This window comes from Capricornis sumatraensis, chromosome 16 (genome assembly GCF_032405125.1).
Source record: "Capricornis sumatraensis isolate serow.1 chromosome 16, serow.2, whole genome shotgun sequence".
NCBI lineage: Eukaryota > Metazoa > Chordata > Mammalia > Artiodactyla > Bovidae > Capricornis > Capricornis sumatraensis.
Genome location: NC_091084.1, coordinates 57,033,678 through 57,054,187, shown reverse-complemented (window position 1 = coordinate 57,054,187; position 20,510 = coordinate 57,033,678). Strand labels below are relative to the sequence as shown.

The 20,510-nt window shown below is 37.5% G+C and overlaps 1 protein-coding gene across 2 annotated transcripts in view; it reads right to left on the bottom strand.

Annotated features, from left to right (window-relative positions):
• ACER3 (alkaline ceramidase 3) overlaps window positions 1-20,510 on the bottom strand; it is a 144,576-nt gene that overhangs the window by 33,037 nt on the left and 91,029 nt on the right. For both annotated transcript variants that reach the window (XM_068988722.1, XM_068988723.1), the window contains 2 exons: window positions 19,192-19,227; window positions 3,916-3,974 (listed from right to left, as the gene is read on the bottom strand). In XM_068988722.1, the coding sequence (XP_068844823.1) occupies window positions 3,916-3,974; window positions 19,192-19,227 (95 nt within the window). The remainder of the gene's footprint in view (window positions 1-3,915; window positions 3,975-19,191; window positions 19,228-20,510) is intronic.

Below are 20,510 nucleotides of genomic sequence, written 5' to 3'. Positions count from 1 at the left end.
GACCTGGGTTCAAACCCTGGGTTGGGAAGATCCCCTGGACAAGGGAAAGGCTACCCACTCCAGTATTCTGGTTTGGAGAATTCCATAGACTATATAGTCCATGGGGTCACAAAGAGTCACACACAACTGAGCAACTTTCACACTCCTGTGGAGCCTGTATGAGACTAATATTTTTGTTGCAAAGTTTGTTTTTTAGTATGGATGCCAGCCATGTCTTTCCTCAGTATATGCTGGCTCTTATTCCCTTCATAGGGGTTGGTGCTGTGATGACCAGAGCCTGCACTGTATGTTGACTGGGGCCTCCTCTTTACTCTGTGGCTGTCACAGCCCTGTCAAGGACAGGATCTGCTTCCCAGTTGTTGCAGTAGAAACCTCCAGATCCAATCCAAAACTCAGTGTGGGGTACATGGAACTGGCATGCTTCTGCTGGGAGAGGAACCACTGAGTATTCTTCCGCAGGAGCTGTCCACCAGAATGTGAGCTCTGTGGTGTCATCTGCCACTCACTGTGTGGGCTCACAAAGTACTCCATTGTTGGCAGTACCCTCGGCCCCCCTTCAGTCATGGGAATGCAGGCAATCAGTATGAATGTCCCTCAGCTGCTGTGCTCAAAAGCCACTGGCCCAGATCTGCCAAAGTCAGGCACTGGGACTTGCCGTAATGCTCCCCTGGAACTGCCATGGGAGCTATGGAATCCGTGTAGATCCTGGCCCATCTCTGCATTTACATGCCCGCAAAGCCAATAGCTACTAAATCTGGACCCACTCCAGGCTCAGGAGCACAAGTAATCCACTGAGATGTCCAGCAGGCACTGAACTTACAAAGGCACCAGTGTTGTAAATCCATCAGTCACAAAGCTGCAAGCCCAGATTTCAGCCCTGACTCAGTGTATGGCCAACTGCCAGGGCTTGCAAGCTCCCAGAGCTCATAGAAGGGGAGCTGTGACTGCTGTGAGCAAGGAGGAAAATAAGTTTTCTATGGCAGGGCCCCTCCCCTCTGTTTGTGTGTGCATTAACAATGGGGCTTCTATGGTGGACATGGGCTCCATCTTGTACACACCCCCAGTCCAGTCCTCTCCCCAGGTTTGTCTGCTGAAGCCCGAATTTCAGCACTCAGCCCCTGCATGTAACAGCAGATGCATGACTCAGGCTAGGGAGTGCAGCACGGTGGTCAGATCTTCTGTACTGGTCTCTCTCTGCTTTGCCTGCCACAAGCCAATTGTTGTACACTCCTTTGAAGCTCTGATGCTCCCTTTCTGTCCTGACTGATCTCCCAGCTGATGAAGGGCATTCCCAGGATGAGGGAATCTTTCCTATTTCATAGTTCCCTCCCAGGGTGTAGGTCAAAGCCCAATTCTGTATTTTTTTTTCTTTTGTTTTATGCAGTTACATGGTGAACTTTCTTGCAGCTGTTGTATGAGATCTTTTGCAGTGTTCAGTAGTCATTATGAGAACTGTTCTGTGAGATGTATCTATGGGAGGAGGTGAGCTCCATGTCCTTCTATTCTGCCATCTTGATCTCTCTGGTACTATTATTAATATGCTGCATTTATACATAATAAATGTTTGGACAGTAACATTTTAAAATACAATACCATTGTTAAAAAAAAAATCAAAACTCCAAAATGCTGATGGAAGAAATCAAAGATTATCCAAATAAATGAAGAGACACATAAGATACATAGTGTTCATAGACTGGAAGACGCAACATAGTAAAGATGTCAGTTCTTCATAAATTGATATGATGGTTTAATGCAATATGCAATTCCTATCAAAATCCCAATAAGATTTTAAATATAGACATTATTATTCTATAACTTGTATGTAAAGGCAAAGAAATCCAAATAGCAAAAACAATTTTGAAAGAAAAGTGAGAGATATCAATATATGATTTGAAGAGTTATTCTACAGGTACAGTAATCAATAGAGTGTAGGATTGGTAGAAGAATAGACACCAAAATCAGTAGAATAGAATTTAAAAACTCAGAAATACATCCACATAAATATATTCAAATAATTTTTGAGGAAGGTGCAAAAGCAATTCATTGAAAAAATGGCCATTTCAACCAGTGGTCCTGGAGTAGTTGGATATCTAAAGGCTAAAAAATGGACCTCAACCTAATCCTTACCCTTATATAAAAATTAACTCAAAATAAATATAAAGTAACATGTAAAATGTAAAACCATACAAAACTTTTAGCAAAAGACAAGGGAAAACCTAGGGTTAGGCATAGAGTCCTTAGACTGGACACCCAAGTGTCATATATAAAAGGAAAATTGATAAACTGACTTCATAAAAATTAAAAACTTTTGCTCTGTGAAAGACCACGTGAAGAGCATGGAAAGAGTAAGTACAGATTGTGAGAAAATATTTGTGAGCCACATATTTGAGGAAGGATTAGTATCTACAATATACAAAGAATGCTCAAAACTCAACTGGAAAAAGAGAGAAACAATCTCATTAGAAAATAGACAAAGACATGAACAGACATTTCACCAAAAAGGATATATAGATGGCAAGTAGGCACATGAAAATATGTTCAACATCAATACCCACTAAGGAAATGAAAATTAAAACCACAATAAGATATCAGTACGTATCTATAAGAATGGCTAAAATTAAAAATAGTGACAATACCAAACGTTGGCAAGGATGCAGAGAAAATGGGTCACACATACAGTGCTGGTGGGAATGCAAAATGGAACAGCCACTCTGGAAAACAGTCTGGGAGGTTTAAAAAGAATTAAATATACAACTATCATACAACCAAGTAATTGCATTCTGGGCATTTATTCCAGAGAAATGAAAACTTATCTGTAAACAAGTTTTCATAGCAGACTTATTTGTAATAGTAAGAGACTAGAAATAAAAAACTATAAACTCAGATGTCATTCAACAGGTGAATGATTAACCTGTGGTACACCCATATCATGAAATATTATCCACAATAAAAAGGGACGAACTACTGATATATTCAATCACTTGTATCAATCTCCAGTGAATTATGCTGAATGCAAAAGGTCAATTCCACTGGTTATATATACTATATGATTCCATTTATATAACACTCTTAAAATGAAAAAATTAGAGAAACGAAGGGCAGATTAGTGGTTGCTAGAGGTTTAAGGATAGGTAGTGAGGGGATGGGGTAGGAGCAAAAGTGGATGTGGCTACAGAAAGACAACACCAGGTGATAGAATTGTTCTGTATCTTGACTCTGTCAACATCAAATCCTGTTATGATATTGCAGAATAGTTTTGTAAGACATTATCACTTGAGGAAATTGGTAAAGAGTATAGATGATCTCTATTTAATTTCTTATAAATGCATTTGTTTCTACAATTATCTCAAAATTAAAAGTTTAAATAAAAGAGAGAAAAAAAACCCCCATAAACCATATACTATTTACTTACTGAGCATCTGCTATATGGTGAGGCCCTATGTCAGGTACTCACATGAGATATTTATTTTTCACAAACTCTATAAAGTTTATGCCTACTTCCTAAATGATCATTCTGGAACACTGTTTCTCTGTGACACAGCCTTTCTTGAGACATATTCTGCAAAAAAGGTTTCTTAGTTAAATAGTTTGAGAAACATAAAAACAATTATTTTCCTTTCTACTGTAGGAGTTTTCAAGGCTTTTAATATACTCATGTACATTATAAATAGTCAAAAGGAGGCCATCATACACAGCTTTCCTCGAATTTCTTTAATTTAAAATTCTTGTTTTCACATGATGCCTATTAACAACTTGCTTAAAGAATTAGTATTCCTTGCAATATACCATAATAAATGTTGGGTTATAATTTTTCTATCAATATCCCTTCTGGAGTTGGATTTTATGAGTTATTTCAATTTAGGCTATAGATTTACCACCTAAGTATATACTCTTTTGATGATCCAAACTACTTACCATGTAACAATATAAATAGATCGAACCACTAAAGTGAAGACCAACATTCCATACATAACCTGAAGAAGAAAGGAAAAATGAAGTTCGTAAGATCCTTATTCTTTGGTAATGGAAGTATATTTTGCCTACAAAAACAGCCCTCCCAGTTAAATGTAAACATTATCTTTCATTACATTTTAAAGAACTTATGTATTAATATAATTAAATAATTAAGAGTCATTCTAACCTTTGCGGAAAGATCCTGCTTGTGAATAACCAACATCAGAAGTCCTGCATTAATTTTAATTCTGAATGGTTTAATTTTAATTCTGAATGAAATTTTAAATATCTGCTGAAACCTGAGCAAATGCTGTATTTCTGCTTCATACTCCCTTGATGCCCCTCCCTTTTTGTTAGGTTCACTTTTAGCAAATGCTTCTGTTTCCTATCTAATGTATCTGAACTCTTTTAAACTCTCCTCCTAAGTGCTTCTGCATCCTCTCCCTGTATTCTTTCTCCCATTCCTAGTTTTCAAAGAAAGAGATGCCCATTTCTTCTTGACTGAGGTTAGTCCACTTCCCTGTATTCTTTACTCTATATGTTCCCACATCTTCTCAGACTTGGCTCCAACAACTAACCTTTCTCTTCTACGCTGAGCACTGGATAGGTATTACCAACTAGAAACCTGAAACTAGTGGGAAAATTTAACTTTTAAAAGTGTGAATTATTAAATACAAGAAAACTTTATAGATGGGTACCATTCAGGTCAAGACATATGTTGTATCTTCCCAGTCCAACTCTCTCCCCTACTCCTTAGAGAAAACCACTCTGACTTTTTAAATAAACATTTTCCTGCTTTTCCTTACATATTTACTAAATTAAACTGGTCTCCTAAATATGCACTCCTAAATAATAGGTTTTTAAATTTTTAATTTTAATTTACAGTTGAATAACATTACATACCTTTGTTTTTGTCTTTTAAGATAAAGTTATATGTTGCCATGGTTCAATCACTTTTGACATTACATAAATAAATATCACAACTTATTTACCCATTGCTGTGCTGATGGACATTTTTGGGTTATTTCTAGTTTTCAACGCTACGAATATTCTTATTCACACATTCTACTGCACACATACAAAAATTTCTCCAGAGTATGTACCTAGGGATGTAGTTGCTGGATCAGAGGGCATATTATTATCAAAATTACTGTAAGTGTCAAACTGTTTTCCATTGATTCAATTCAATTCCAATTTCTAGGATTTCTTTGATCCATGTTATTTAAAACTATATTACTTAAATTCTAATATAACTGCTTTTGTTAAGACTTACTGTATGAGCAAGTATATGGTCAATTTCTGTAAATGTGGAACAAAAAGTGTTTCTGCAATTGTTGGGTGCAATATTTTATATTTGCTCTATAGGTCAAATTTTTTAATCATATTGTCTTCTGTATCTTCTATAAGGTACTGATAATTGTGTACTAAAGTAACCTAAGATTATAGATTTCTCTAGTTTTTCTTCTAGTTTAGTCCATTTTTTCATTATATATTTTGAGGTATTACACATATTAAAGGTACATACAAATTTTAAATTATAGTTTTCCAAATTGAACACTTTTACTACTACAAAGTAATCCTTTTCTATCAACAGAAATATTTTCCCCTCTTAAAGCCTGTTTTGTCTGATATTATAACTATATGATATTCTTTTGCTTAGCATTTGCATGATATATATTTTCCACTTTCACTTTCAACCTTTCTATTTTGGACTCTCTTATAAGGCCCTGCTATGATTCTTGCCTATTAGTTGTGTTTTACTACATAGAATCCAACTGTATCTACTGAGCATTGCACTAGTCCCTGGGGAGATAATGGTATGAGTCAAGGGTTAATAAACAGTCTGGGATGGTGTGGGCTTGGTTGAGAATGACCTCAAGTCTCCCAGCCTTGAAAACAACAGGTAAGATAAATGAGGAGTGTTGTGTCTGCTTTTGTCGTTGTCAAGGACTGCACATGTTGCAGGCTTGGTGCCTACACGAGAACAGTATAAAAGATGCCCCTGATAAAGAATGGTGGGGGTGGGGGAAGAAAGAAAAAAGCGGCTGTTGCTTCTACACATTACAGTGACTTCCATTACTCTTAGCTTTCAAACCTGGCAGATGTACACACATACATGAATGAGAGGGCAAAGTGTGTATCTTATACACAACGTATGTGTATAAGGCTAGCTCTGAATTTCTTGATAAGATGAAAATGTTATACTTGTTGTATCCTCTACCATGTATTTTACAATAAAAATAAATAAACACAGTATTAGATTAAAGTCTATTACAGACTGATTCCTGGGCTTCCCTGACAGCTCAGTAGGTAAAGAATCTGCCTGCAATGCAGGAGACCCCAGTTCAATTCTTCGGTCGGGAAGATCTTCTGGAGAAGGGATAGGCTACCTGCTCCGTGTTCTTGGGCTTTCCTTGTGGCTCAGCTGGTAAAGAATCTGCCTGCAATGTGGGAGACTTGGGTTTGATCCCTGGGTTGGGAAGATCCCCTGGAGAAGGGAAAGGCTACCCATTCCAGTATTCTGGCCTGGAGAATTCCATGGACTGTATATGGGGTTGCAAAGAGTTGGACACGACTGAGCAACTTTCACTTCTTTTCATTTCAGAGACTGATTGCCCACCTGAATCAGTAATTGCAGCTATGCTGCTATAACAGTGAATAGAAAAGTCATGATCCCTGAAATTACAACCTGGTGAGGAGAGGGATAAGTAACCATGCAGTTAAAATGTAGTATTTTAACTCTGTGACAGGGGCTGAACAGAGCATTTTGTAAGCACATAGGAAGGCCACCTAATCTAAACTTATGCAGATCAAAGATTCTTCCATGGACTAGGGATGTAATGTATAACATGAGATGTAATTAACATTGCTATATGTTATATATAAAAGTTGGTAAGAGTAAATTCTAAGAATTCTTATCACAAGGAAAAATGATTTTAATTTCATTAATATACTGTATCTCTATGAGATGATAGATGTTCATTAAACCTACTGTCACAATCATTTCATGATGTAAGTCAAATCATTATGTTATACACTTTAAAATTATACAGTGTTGTATGTAATTTATGTCTCAATAAAACTGAAAGAAAAGAAAGACTTTTTGGAGGATACTATGTTTACTTTTATAACAGAAGTATTAGTAAGATAAGAATTATTAGTAATCACAAACATTATTTTAAAAAGGTGGAAGAGAGTAAATGGCATAGCTTACACTGTGGGGACTAGAAAAAAGTAATACTGTCTAGGACATACTTATTGGAGAGAAGAGCAAGGAAAATGAAGTCAGAAGGTAAGCAGAAATCAAATCTGTTTTACAAGTCATGTTAAGGAGTTGGGACTTTATGTAAAGAAGAATGCAAAGTCAATAAAAGTTTCAGCAGTAGCTCAGTATGATCACTCATGTATTAGAAAGATGTCCCTGTCATGTTAGACAGAGAATGAATTAGGAGGTGAGACTAATGGAAAACTGACCATTGACAAGATATTGTAGTGGCCTAGGTGAGACACGGGGCCTGAATTAGGGTAGTATCAATGGGAAAGGAAAAAAAATGGATAGATTAGGGAGATAAATAAGGTTTAGAACAACTTTAAGGTATGGTATAAATTGTTTAAGGTTTATCAAAATTACTAAAAGTGTCAAACTGACTGATAATCAATTTGATATGGGAGTAAGTAAAAGTTGGGAACATCTATGATGGCCTGGTTTATGACTTGGGCAGTTGAGTGCACAGTTAAACTGTTTATTGGGTTAAAGAATAATATGAAAACAAAGACAAGGGATGAAAATGTTTATTTTATTTTTGTGTTATGTTCAGACTTTGAGGCGTCAGTTAGATAGCCAAGTGGAGATCTGTAACAGGAGTTGGATATTTGGATCTAAACCTTAGAAGAAAAAACTGAGCATAATTAACAGATTTACAAATCATTAGCATAGAGAAGTCAAAAGAAATGGATTATTCAGAGAGCATGTTAAACATATCTAATGGTGGATAAAAACCCATACCCTGGAAATACAATGGGGATTTTCCAAATAAATTTTCTTTTCTTCACAAACATCTCTATCCTATATACATAATTTTAATTTATTTATTTTAGTTGGAGGCTAATTACTTTACAATATTGTAGTGGTTTTTGCCATACACTGACATGAATCAGCCATGGGTGTACATGTGTTTCCCACTCTGAACCCCTCCCCACCTCCCTCCTCATTCCATTCCTCAGGGTCATCCCGGTGCACCAGCTCTGAGCACCCTGTCTCATGCATCGAACCTGGACTGGTGATCTATTTCACATATGATAATATACATGATTCAGTGCTATTCTCTCAAATCATCCTACCCTTGCCTTCACCCACAGAGTCCAAAAGTCTGTTCTTTACCTCTGTCTCTTTCGCTGTCTCGCATATAGGGTCATCATTACCATCTTTCTAAATTCCATATATATGTGTTAATATACTGCATTGGTGTTTTTCTTTCTGACTTACTTCACTCTGTATAATAGGCTCCAGTTTCATCCATCTCATTAGAACTGATTCAAATGCATTCTTTTTAATAGCTGAGTAATACTCCATTGTGTATATGTACCACAGCTTTCTTATCCATTCATCTGCAGATGGACATCTAGGTTGCTTCCATGGCCTGGCTATCCTATATATTTTTATTCTCCCCTAGGAACCTGAGGCAGACCCTGAAGTGGCCTACTCAGTACCTACTGCTGCCTCTGTCTTTATAAAAGACTGATTTTATTAGGATGGTTATATGTCCAGCTATAAAAGCTTGATTTCCTAGGCTTTCCTAGAGCTAGGAGTGTCCACATAACGTTTCTTTTTATGCATATTCAAAGACTGTTGTTGTTGTTCAGTTACTAAGTCATGTCTGACTCTTTGCAACCCCATGACCTGCAGCACGCCAGGCTTCCCTATCCTTCACTTATCTCCCAGAGTTTGCTCAAACTCATGTCCATTGAGTCAGGGATGTTATCCAACCATCTCAACCTCTGTCAACCCATTCTCCTCTTGCCCTCAATTTTCCCCAGCATCAGGCTCTTTCCCAATGAGTTGGCTCTTTGCATCAGGTGACCAAAGTATTGGAGCTGCAGCTCTAGCCACAGTCCTTCCAATGAATAGTCAGGGTTGACTTCCTTTAGGATTGACTGGCTTGATCTCCTTGCTGTCCAAGGGACTCTCAAGAGTCTTCTAAAATTATTCATTTTTAAATAAAAAGATAACAGAACATAATTCTCCATTCTCTACAATATTCTTTTAAAAAGATTTCTATAAGGAATTTTCATATCTCTCCATATTTAATAATTTTTTCAATCTCCAAACTCCAAAGAATATAATAAAAATAATATTTCCATTTTCTCACTGCTAAAGCATCATAGAAATATACTGTGTGTAAGCTGAGACCTGGTACTTATCCCTAAGAAGCCTAGGAAAAAAGCATGTTGTGATTTTGCTTATCAGTAAAAAGAAAGATTTCTTGAGCAAGGCAGAAAAACAATTTTTTTCTTCTGTGATTTGGCATTAAGATGCCTATGTGGAAAGATTTGAAGACAGATGAAACAGAGAGGTAAAAGAGGGCAAATTAAGTAGGCTGAGGCTGTAGTGTGGGACCTTAAAAACTGTGAAGTGAAGTGAAATGAAGTGAAGTTACTCAGTCATGTCTGACTCTTTGTGACCCTGTAGACTGTAGCCTACCAGGCTCCTCCATCCATGGGATTTTCCAAGCATGAGTACTGGAGTGGGTTGCCATTTACTTCTCCAGGGGATCTTTCCAACTCAGGGATTGAACCCAGGTCCCCACAATGCAGGCAGATGCTTTACCATCTGAGCCACCAGGGAAGTAAAAAACTGTAGTTATACAGTAATTAGTTTGATAATGAGGGAGACTGACTTTCAATATTTCTTCAGAGCTACATTCTCCATGACTTATTCATGATGGTCTATTCCGTGGATCAAGCAAAAACATGGAGAGGAGTTCCAAATAACTGGCCACTTTATTTTCTACCAAGTACTTACTGAATGAGAATTCTGAGTGACTCAGCAGTAAAGAAACTGCCTGGGATGCAAGAGACACAGGTTTTACTCCTGGGTCAGGAAGATCTCCTGAAGAAGGAACTGGCAACCCACTCCAGTATTCTTGCCTGTGAAATCCCATGGACAGAGGAGCCTGGTGAGCTATAGTCCACAAAAGAATCAGACACAACTGAGCAACTAAACAACCACAAGTTATTGAACACAGACTGTGACAGACATTGGACTAGGCATTCATCATTCAAAGATGGAAAGATACCCTATTTCCGACCTCAAACAGCTCAGTCTAATAAGAGGAGAGACATATGTAACCACATATCTAGCACTTGGATCTGGTTTCTAAATTCCATTCTCCAATAAAAGAAACCAAGGCTCCATGGAGATCAGGCCTGGAGCAGGGAAAGAACAAGATGAGTCAAGAACATCTTCTTGTGCCAAAAAGTAAAACATATTCAAAGAGTGACGGCAACAGGTCAAAAGGACACAGATACCAGCCTGAAAGTGCTCCACTGGTGAAATCTGAGACAATTTGTATACCAAAATATGTGATAGTTCAGTTCAGTCTGGTTGCTCAGTCGTGTCTGACTCTTTGCAACCCCATGGACTGCAGCACACCAGGCTTCCCTGTCCATCGCCAACTCCTGGAGCTGGCTCAAACTCATGTCCATCAAGTCAATGATGCCATCCAACCATCTCATCCTCTGTCTTACCTTTCTCCTCCTGCCTTCAATCTTTCCCAACATCAGGGTCTTTTCCAATGAGTCAGTTCTTCGCATCAGGTGGCCCAAAGTATTAGAGATTCAGCTTCAGCATCAGTCCTTCGAGTGAATATTCAGGACTGACTTCCTTTAGGATGGACTGATTGGATCTCTTTGCAGTTCAAGGGACTCTCAAGAGTCTTCTCCAAAAACACAGTTCAAAAGCATCAATTCTTCAGAGCTTAGCTTTCTTTATAGCCCAACTTTCACATCTATATATGACTACTAGAAAAACCACAGCTTTGACTAGAGGGACCTTGTCTCTGCTTTTTAATAGGCTGTCTAGGTTGGTCAGAGCTTTTCTTCCAAGGAGCAAGCATCTTTTAATTTCAAGGCTGCAGTCACCATCTTCAGTGATTTTGGAGCCCCCCAAAATAAAGTCTGCTACTGTTTCCATTGTTACCCCATCTATTTGCCATGGAATGATGGGACTGGATGTCATGATCTTAGTTTTCTGAATGTTGAGTTTTTAGCCAGCCTTTCACTCTACTGTTTTACTTTCATCAAGAGGTTCTTTAGTTCTTCTTAGCTTTTTGCCATAAAGGTGGTGTCATCTGCATATCTCAGATTATTGATATTTCTCCCAGCAATCTTGATTCCAGCTTGTTTCATCCAGTCTGGTATTTCACATACTGTACTCTATATATAAGCTAAATAAGCAAGGTGACAATATACAGCCTTGACATACTCCTTTCCCAATTTGGTACCAGTCTATTGTTTCATGTCCAGTTCTCACTGTTGCTTCCTGACCTGCTTACAGATTTCTCAGGAGGCAAGTCAGGTGACCTGGTATTCCCATCTCTTTCAGAATTTTCCACCGATTGTTGTGATCCCCACCATCAAAGGCTTTGGCATAGTCAATAAAGTAGAAGTAGTTGTTTTTCTGGAACTCTCTTGCTTTTTTGATGATCCAGCGGATGTTGGCAATTTGGTCTCTGGTTCCTCTGCCCTTTCTAAATCCAGCTTGAACACCTGGAAGTTCACAGTTCACATACTGTTGAAGCCTGGATTGGAGAATTTTGAGCATTGCTTTGCTAGCGTGTGAGATGAGTGCAATTGTGTGATAGTTTGAACATTCTTTGGCATTGCCCTTCTTTGGGACTAGAATGAAAACTGACCTTTTCCAGTCCTGTGGCCACTGCTGAATTTTCCAAATTTGCTGGTATATTGAGTACAGCACTTTCACAGCATCATCTTTTAGGATTTGAAATAGCTCAACTGGAACGCCATCACCTCCACTAGCTTTGTTTGTAGTGATGCTTCCTAAGGCCCACTTGACTTCGTACTCCAGGATGTCTGGCTCTAGGTGAGTGATCACACCATCATGATTATCTGGATCATGAAGATCTTTTTTGTACATTTTTTCTGTGTATCCTTGCCACCTTTTCTTCATATCAAAGAAATCATGATATACCAAAATAAATCATGATAGTTACAAATCAGTGAATACTGCATAAAGTAGGAATATAGAGTCCAAACAGATAAAAATAAATAAATTCAAAGTTTAATAATTAAGAGTATTTTCATAAATCTCAAAGTACTCTACTACCAAGTTCTTATTAATTATGAAAGGACAGAGAACAATTACACAATGGAGATATCTAGTAGACACTATCATAAGTCATCATGTTCCAACGTGTTGACAATAAACTTTCAACATGGTTTGGGGAAAAAGTTCTTTTTATCTTCCTTGCAGCTTTTCTGTAATTCTGATATTGCTTAAAAGTAAAAGACATTTAGACAATAAAGAATTCCATACTAACCCACTGGAATAATGAACACATTATCACATTAAATGCCCAGAGTGGGTTCAAGTCTTTCACTCTCGGAGAAAGGCATTCAGCTCATCTGTGGTCAAGAAACATTTATAAGGGTGGGAGATCAGTAGGGATTTGTGGATAAAGTACCAGTGAGTGGGAACAGATGGTGGTAACAGGTAATGGGATTTAGGCATTTGCAGTTTGTAATGAACTCACTCAATTGCCCAAACACAGTAAAGAGAACCTCTAACAGAAAAAGCCAAGGGCTACAGTGAGGGGAATCCAGATTTTTCTACCACCTGATTACTGTTTCAATACGTAAGTCACTTGAATAAGTCAGTTCACCCATCTTACTCTTGGATTCCCATTTGTAAAATGAAGACACTGAACTAGGTGACTGTTGTTTCATATTTTTATAATCATAGTCAAAATACTGATGTAAGAGGCATTTTATTTTGGGAGTTAATAGTATAAATTATTCTCTGGCGTGTTGCAGTTCATGAGGTTGCAAAGAGTAGGACATGACTTAGTGACTGAACAACAATTCTCATATGATAAGGCTAAAAGGCTGGTGCTTCCTACATAATTAGATGATAGTTTAAATAGTAGAAAGCTAAATGCAGATGCTACTTTTTAATTGTAACATAATTTCATAAGACTCATAAGGCAATGAGACTTTGTAAAAACATAGTTTTTGTAGGTATTCAGAACTAGTTTAAAATCTTAATTCTGCCCAAACTATACAGCCTTCTAATCCAGCCTACATACAACTGCCAGAATTATCTGAAACAGATCTTATAATGTTATGTCTCTGTTAATGGCAAAGTAAGTTCTAAACTCTAGCATGACAGTCAATGATTCACAATTCGGTTCCATTCTTCTTTCTCTTCTCATGTTCTACATGATCTTGTATTTAGCGTAAGATTTCCCAAATAAGACCCCAGAATACCACTGTGCTGAGGGATATTAAGAGATATTCAATAAAAAGAAAAAAAAAAGAGTTCTATGGTCAAATAAATCCTCCTCAAATGTCATTTCCTGTGTGAAGTCTTCCTAATATCCTTCTATAAAAATTACTTAATCTCTTTTTATTCCCAAAGTACTTCACTTATATTTGACTTTGAGCAGTTTTTTATATTGATAACTAAACTGAGGCTTAAAGTAAAGCACAGTTATCATAAGTTTTATATATTTGGTCTTCACATTCTTCCAAGTTCACTATTGCACAAAAATGTAAATAGTACTTTTCATTCTTTTGAAAAACAGATCTTTTGGATAATAGATTCCAAAGTAATTAGCTATAGGGACGTATCATAAAAGTAATATGGGTTTTGGGGAAAAAAAGGATCTGGGTTCAATTTCCAGTTCTGCAAGCAACGAGTTGAACACTGGGCAAATTATTTAACCTTTCTGACTCTCGGTTATCTCATCTATAAAATGAAGATAATCCCAATTCCTAAACAGATTTGCTGATATTTTAATAAGATAATGAGTGAGTCAATCTATATAAACTATATGAAAGAATATATAATATTTAGCACAATATTTAGTAGACACTAAAAAAGTCAGCTTCTTTTCCAGTGTGCTTATATATCCTTCTACTCTAATTTGTAATAAAATGGTACAAACTAAACATGATAGAATAAAAATTTTTAAGTGTTAAAAATCCAAGTTTTTGTTTTTCAAATTGTTTACATAGTGTGTCCTTTCCTGCAAACCTTGAGTGTCAAATTAGAAGGCACAGTAATAAAATACTGATATGCCATGTCTAGAAACAATCTTTAGGAGACATCTACTTTGGCAAGATTTTAAGCAACAGTACTCTTTGAGACATTAGATGAGATCTCATCTGAGATACTCAACTACTGATTGTTCAATTAGCTTCTTTAATAGGGTTAAATTATTTCTTAAATGTCCATTTAATCTATTCTCATGTATGCTTTTGTTTTTGTTTTCCTGCTTAAGACCTGTTGGTGTTTCTATTCAATGTGACAGCTATGTGATTTGAATATTATCTTTTGCAAGGCCATCAAGTTAAATAAATAGCATTTGGCTCCCTTTCAGATGTCTGGATCATCTTGGACTCAATAAAGTAGAACTGTTATCAGTATATTCTTCCTCAGGGAAGCTAATCTGGTTAGCAAGACAATCATCCTTGTTGTGACAGGTACTTTTAATTCTACTATCACTACTCTAGGGGCTTCCCTTGTAACTCAGTAGGTAATGAATCTGCCTGCAATGCAGGAGACCTGGGTTTGATTCCTGGGTCAGGGAAATCCCCTGGAGAGGGAAATGGCAACCCACCCCAGGATTCTTGGCTGGAGAATCCCATGGACAGAAGAGCCTAGTGGGCTACAGTCTATGGGGTCGTAAGAGTCGGACACGACTGAGCGAATAAGGAAACACACATCACTACTATCATTACTTCTTCTCTAGCTCAACTCAAATATCTCTTTCAGAAGCTTTCCATGATCATCATAGGCAGAAATTTATGCATGTTGTCTTACACCTTAATAAGTAATTTTAGCATTACACAGTATTATTATGCTTATTGCCTTGTGCTTTGCATTATCTTATATTAATTATTTTTATATAATCTTTATAAAATAGTACATATCCTTGTTTTGAACATTTTACAGATAAAGATATTGGAGAATACAATATTGGAGAGTACAGCAAGAAATTTGTTGATGGATAATAAAATAGCAAGATACTGAGACTCTGAACTTTAAGAAATCAAAGCGGTAAGAAATAAAGATTCCAGCCTTAAGTCAGAGTTCCTTTAGATTAAACCACATTGCTCTGCTTTCCTTTTTCATTATTTTTAAGATTTTGAAAAATCTTGTCACAAACTCCAAAACAATTTTTCCACTTACAAATTCCAAAGCAATTTTTCTAAGTTTCTACAAATAAAAACATCAACAGTTATACAAAAGAAAAATACTCTAAACTTTGACAATTAGAAGATTCTCAGAATAAGGTCTCTTTTCTTAAAAATGATACTCAGAAGATAATTAGGGATAGGTTTTTTTTTTAAGCCATAAATAGAAAGTATCAATTATAATTACTTAACAGATCAGCATAGGATACTCTAGATCAGACATCTAAGGCTAAATTCTCTTTAAATAAAACTTAACAAAGTAGCAAGGAATACTACTGTATCAAAACAGTGAGCCATTTTCCTTACTATTGCTCTTCTGTACCAAAGAAAGCAATTATTCAGCTACATACAATAAGTATATTTTTAATTGCATTTTGAGTCATCTAGGTAGATAGACTGTGTCCTTGCCTGCACTAGTACTTCTTTTAGATGTTTATTATAAAATGCATATACTACAAATACATTTTTACAAGTTAATCATCCTGATCAGATAGTGAGTTCTGAGACCAACAGCCATGTAGTATATTAATAATAGTTAACATTTACTCTGGACTTCCCTTGTGGCTCAGACAGTAAAGCGTCTCTCTACAATCTGAGAGACTTGGGTTCGATCCCTGGGTTGGGAAGATTCCCTGGAGAAGGAAACGGCAACCCACTCCAGTACTCTTGTCTTCAAAATCCCATGGACGGAGGAGCTTGGTGCAGGCTACTATCCATGGGATCGCAAAGGGTCGGGCACGACTGAATGACTTCACTTTCTTTTACTTTCTTTACATGCTAGGTTTAAATGCATTATTTCATTTAAACTTAGACAACTTTAGGAGATTATTACACCAACTTTAAAGATGCAGTCTATTGAGCTCTATAAGAGCAGAGACCTCATTATTTCACTCACTAGTATATCTCTGCTTTTCTTGGGGAGAGTGGTAAGAACACTGGAGTGGGTTGCCATTCCCTTTTCCAGGAGATCTTCCCAACCCAGGGATTGAACCTGGGTCTCCCATATTGTAGGCAGACGCTTTACGCAGAGTACATCATGAGAAACGCTGGGCTTGAAGAAGCACAAGCTGGAATCAAGATCACCGGGAGAAATATCAATAACCTCAGATATGCAGGTGACACCACCCTTATGGCAGAAAGTGAAGAGGAACTAAAAAGCCTCTTGATGAAAGTGAAAGAGGAGACTGAAAAAGTTGGCTTAAAGCTCAACATTCAGAAAATGAAGATCATGGCCGCTGGCCCCATCACTTCATGGGAAATAGATGGGGAAACAGTGTCAGACTTTATTTTTGGGGGCTCCAAAATCACGGCAGATGGTGACTGCAGCCATGAAATTAAAAGATGCTTACTCCTTGGAGGAAAAGTTATGACCAACCTAGATATTATATTCAAAAGCAGAGACATTACTTTGCCAACAAAGGTCTGTCTAGTCAAGACTGGTTTTTCCAGTGGTCATGTATGGATGTGAGATTTGGACTGTGAAGAAGGCTGAGCACTGAAGAATTGATGCTTTTGAACCGTGGTGTTGGAGAATATTCTTGAGAGTCCCTTGGATTGCAAGGAGGTCCAACCAGTCCATCCTAAAGGAGATCAGTCCTGGGTGTTCATTGGAAGGACTGATGCTAAAGCTGAAACTCTAATACTTTGGCCACCTGATGTGAAGAGTTAACTCATTCGAAAAGACGCTGATGCTGGGAGGGATTGGGGGCAGGAGGAAAAGGGGACGACAGAGGGTGAGATGGCTGGATGGCATCACCGACTCGAGGGACATGAGTGTGAGTGAACTCCAGGAGCTGGTGATGGACAGGGAGGCCTGGCATGCTGTGATTCATGGGGTCGCAGAGAGTCAGACACAACTGAGCGACTGAACTGAACTGAATTGAGTATATCTCCTGTGCCTAGTACAGGACCTGGTATACTAAAGGTACTTTTAAAAGTGTTTGTTGAATAATAAGGAAACCAAAGCTCAAAAAAGTAACTTATACAGTAAGTGGAAAGACTAGCTTGAATTCAGTTATGCCTGACTTTAGATCTTAAGTCTGTGCTCTATTGCCTCTTTATTTTCAACATCAGGCTCAGAATTTGGTACTTAGAAAGTATACAGCAAACATCTAACAAATAAACGAATGAACAAATCCCTACCTTCAGATTGCTTATCCACTTCATCTAGCATTCCTCTACTTCTTCATTTCCCTATCCTGACTTTTAATCTCTAAGCCTAGATGCAAAGAGCTGACTCTTTTGAAAAGACCCTGATGCTGGGAAAGATTGAGGGCAGGAGAAGAAGTGGACGACAGAGGGTGAGATGGTTGGATGGCATCACCGACTTGATGGACATGGGTTTGGGTGGACTCCGGGAGTTGGTGATGGACAGGGAGGCCTGGCGTGCTGCAGTTCATGGGATCGCAAAGAGTTGGACACGACTGAGCAACTGAACTGAACTGAAGCCTAGGATATTAGTAATAATTATAAGTTTTCATCCCCCCTATCAGCATACACAGATATCTATTTATCTTCCCTATACACAGAGAAGAAAATATTATTGGAAAAACGCAGGAAATTACAGCATGGAAAGTGACATGAATAGTTTGTACCTTTTATTACAAAACACAGTACCAAATAAGTAAAAAACACAAAAGAGAAAACTGAGTGGTCATAAACTTAGAAAAATCCACTCAAATTTTTCAAGTAAGAAGTTTATAAAAACTGAAGTATTCTTCACATAAACTTACTTTATTTTTATACTGTGTTAATAAATATTTCTAATAAAAGGATAAATACACAATGACATCACTTCAAGTTATAACAAACAGGAAAGTGAGAATGCCCCCTCCCAATAGTCTCTATGTTATTTAGTACATCTACTTTCAGCTGGCCTATGGAAAAAACCTAGGCACAATAATGTGGATATGGAATTTATTTCTTTAAAAAACATATTTCAGATGATTATTGTCTAGTTTTAGTTTAAAAGGCTACAGGAACATTTACTTTTTAATATAAACACAAAATATTCTAAGAGTATAAGACCTCTAATCCTCCTGGAATATGTGTTTCCTCGCTTATGTATGTATTTCTATCTATCCTGCTTTGTTAAAAGAACAGTGACAAGGAGTCAAACAAATTTAGTTAGAATCCTGGCTCTGCCCCTTAATAACTGTGTAACCATGGGCCAAATTACCTAATATCTCTGAGCTCATTTCCCTTAAAATGTAGACAATAATCCATAATTTTTAGGACTGCTGTGGAGATTAAAGTCTATGTAGTAATGAGCATAGTGACAGGCACATCACACCACTCAAAAAACAATAGCTCTCTTTATTAAGGGTCTCATATTCATTTTACTCTAGTTTCTTTCTAGGATGCACATAAGTTACTATTTCTTATACCAAAGTTTCTTATGTTTGTTTCTTTTGATATATATAACCTCCCAACTCATATATGTTACACTGAAAATTTCTTGAGTATTTTCCCTATATCTTTTTAAAAAGATAATGTCATAAAAAAGACTGTTTACATGTACATGTGAATAATATGTCCTGTTTTTTTGCACTTATAAGAGCAATGCTGCACCTGCATAATTGTCTACCAACAGCTAGTAGACCCTTGGCATTGAATGTTCTTGGTATTTCTGTTTTGCTTACACCTCCTATAGGAACTTGTCTGCAATCTGTCTTAAATGCTGTTCTTTCCTAGAGCATCCACCATTTCATTTTCATAAGTTGTATATGCATAAAATATACTAGAAAAGGAAAATACAAAGCAGGTTAAGTAATAAAATGTGTAATAATTTTCAAAAATTACCTGATGGAATATAGGCTCCTTTACCTTAAGGTAAACCTAAAAAAGATTAAAAGAAATAGATGTGAAAGAAGTGCCTTATGAAGGGGGAAGAAAACCTATACCTGCTGCTGCAGCTGCTGCTGCGTTGCTTCAGTTGTGTCCGACTCTGTGCAACCCCATAGACGGCAGTCCACCAGGCTCCGCCGTCCCTGGGATTCTCCAGGCAAGAACACTGGAGTGGGTTGCCATTTCCTTCTCCAATGCATGAAAGTGAAAGTGAAGTCGTTAGCGACCCTGTGGACTTCAGCCTACCAGGCTCCTCCAGCCATGGGATTTTCCAGGCAAGAGTACTGGAGTGGGGTGCCACTGCCTTCTCCAAAACCTATACTTACTACCTTGCAAATCTCATAGGTCTCCAGCTTCCCTCATCTTGCTTCCTAGAACTGACTCCAGCCATGTAAAACCAATCAGATTACATGGCTTGCCACAAAAGGGCTACTACCTAAGGTGTGTCTGCGCCAGTGCTAGCTTCATCATGTTGTTGTCATTTAGTTGCTAAGTTGTGTCTGACTGTTGCGACCCCAGGAACTGTAGCCTGCCAGGCTCCTCTGTCTATGAGATTTCTCAGGCAAGAATACTGGAGTGGGTTGCCATTTCCTTCTCCAAGGGATCTTTCCGACTCAGGGACTGAACCTATGTCTCCTGCACCTCAGGCAGATTCTTTACTGCTGAGTCACTAGGGAAGACCGAGCTTCTTCAAGGTAAACTAAATGTTTCACAGCTGTTGTGGATTACCCTGGCCTCTTGGCCTCTCCTTGATGCATGAGCATCAGGGAGAAGCACAGATGCGTGAATACTCATCAGAGCTGAAGAGGTTACGCTGACAATCCCTGCAGCAGATCTGTTTCACAATAGCAAGAACACTGGGCTTAGCAGTAAAATTTCAAACTGCCACTTACTTGCTACATGTCTGAGCAAGTCATTTAACCAAAAGACTCATTTTTCCTTATCTGGATAATGGGAATAATAATAGTTAGCAATAATTAGCCAAAATATGCGCAAGTCTCTAGCACATAATGTATGCTAATAAGTGAAAACATTTAAAATAAATTTCTTGTTCTTTCTTCTGCTTCCAAAAATCTCTAATGCATTCACTGAGAAACATTTTCAGTTACACAAACTCTAGTTTCAGGCTCCAATGTCATGTGGGTGATTAAGTTCAATGCCCACTTATTACATGCATTTATTGCCCTGAAAGAGTATACCTTTAAAAAGACATGGTAGAGAGGAGTCAAAAGTTAAATCACAAATCTGAAATGACTTCTATCACTTACAAGACA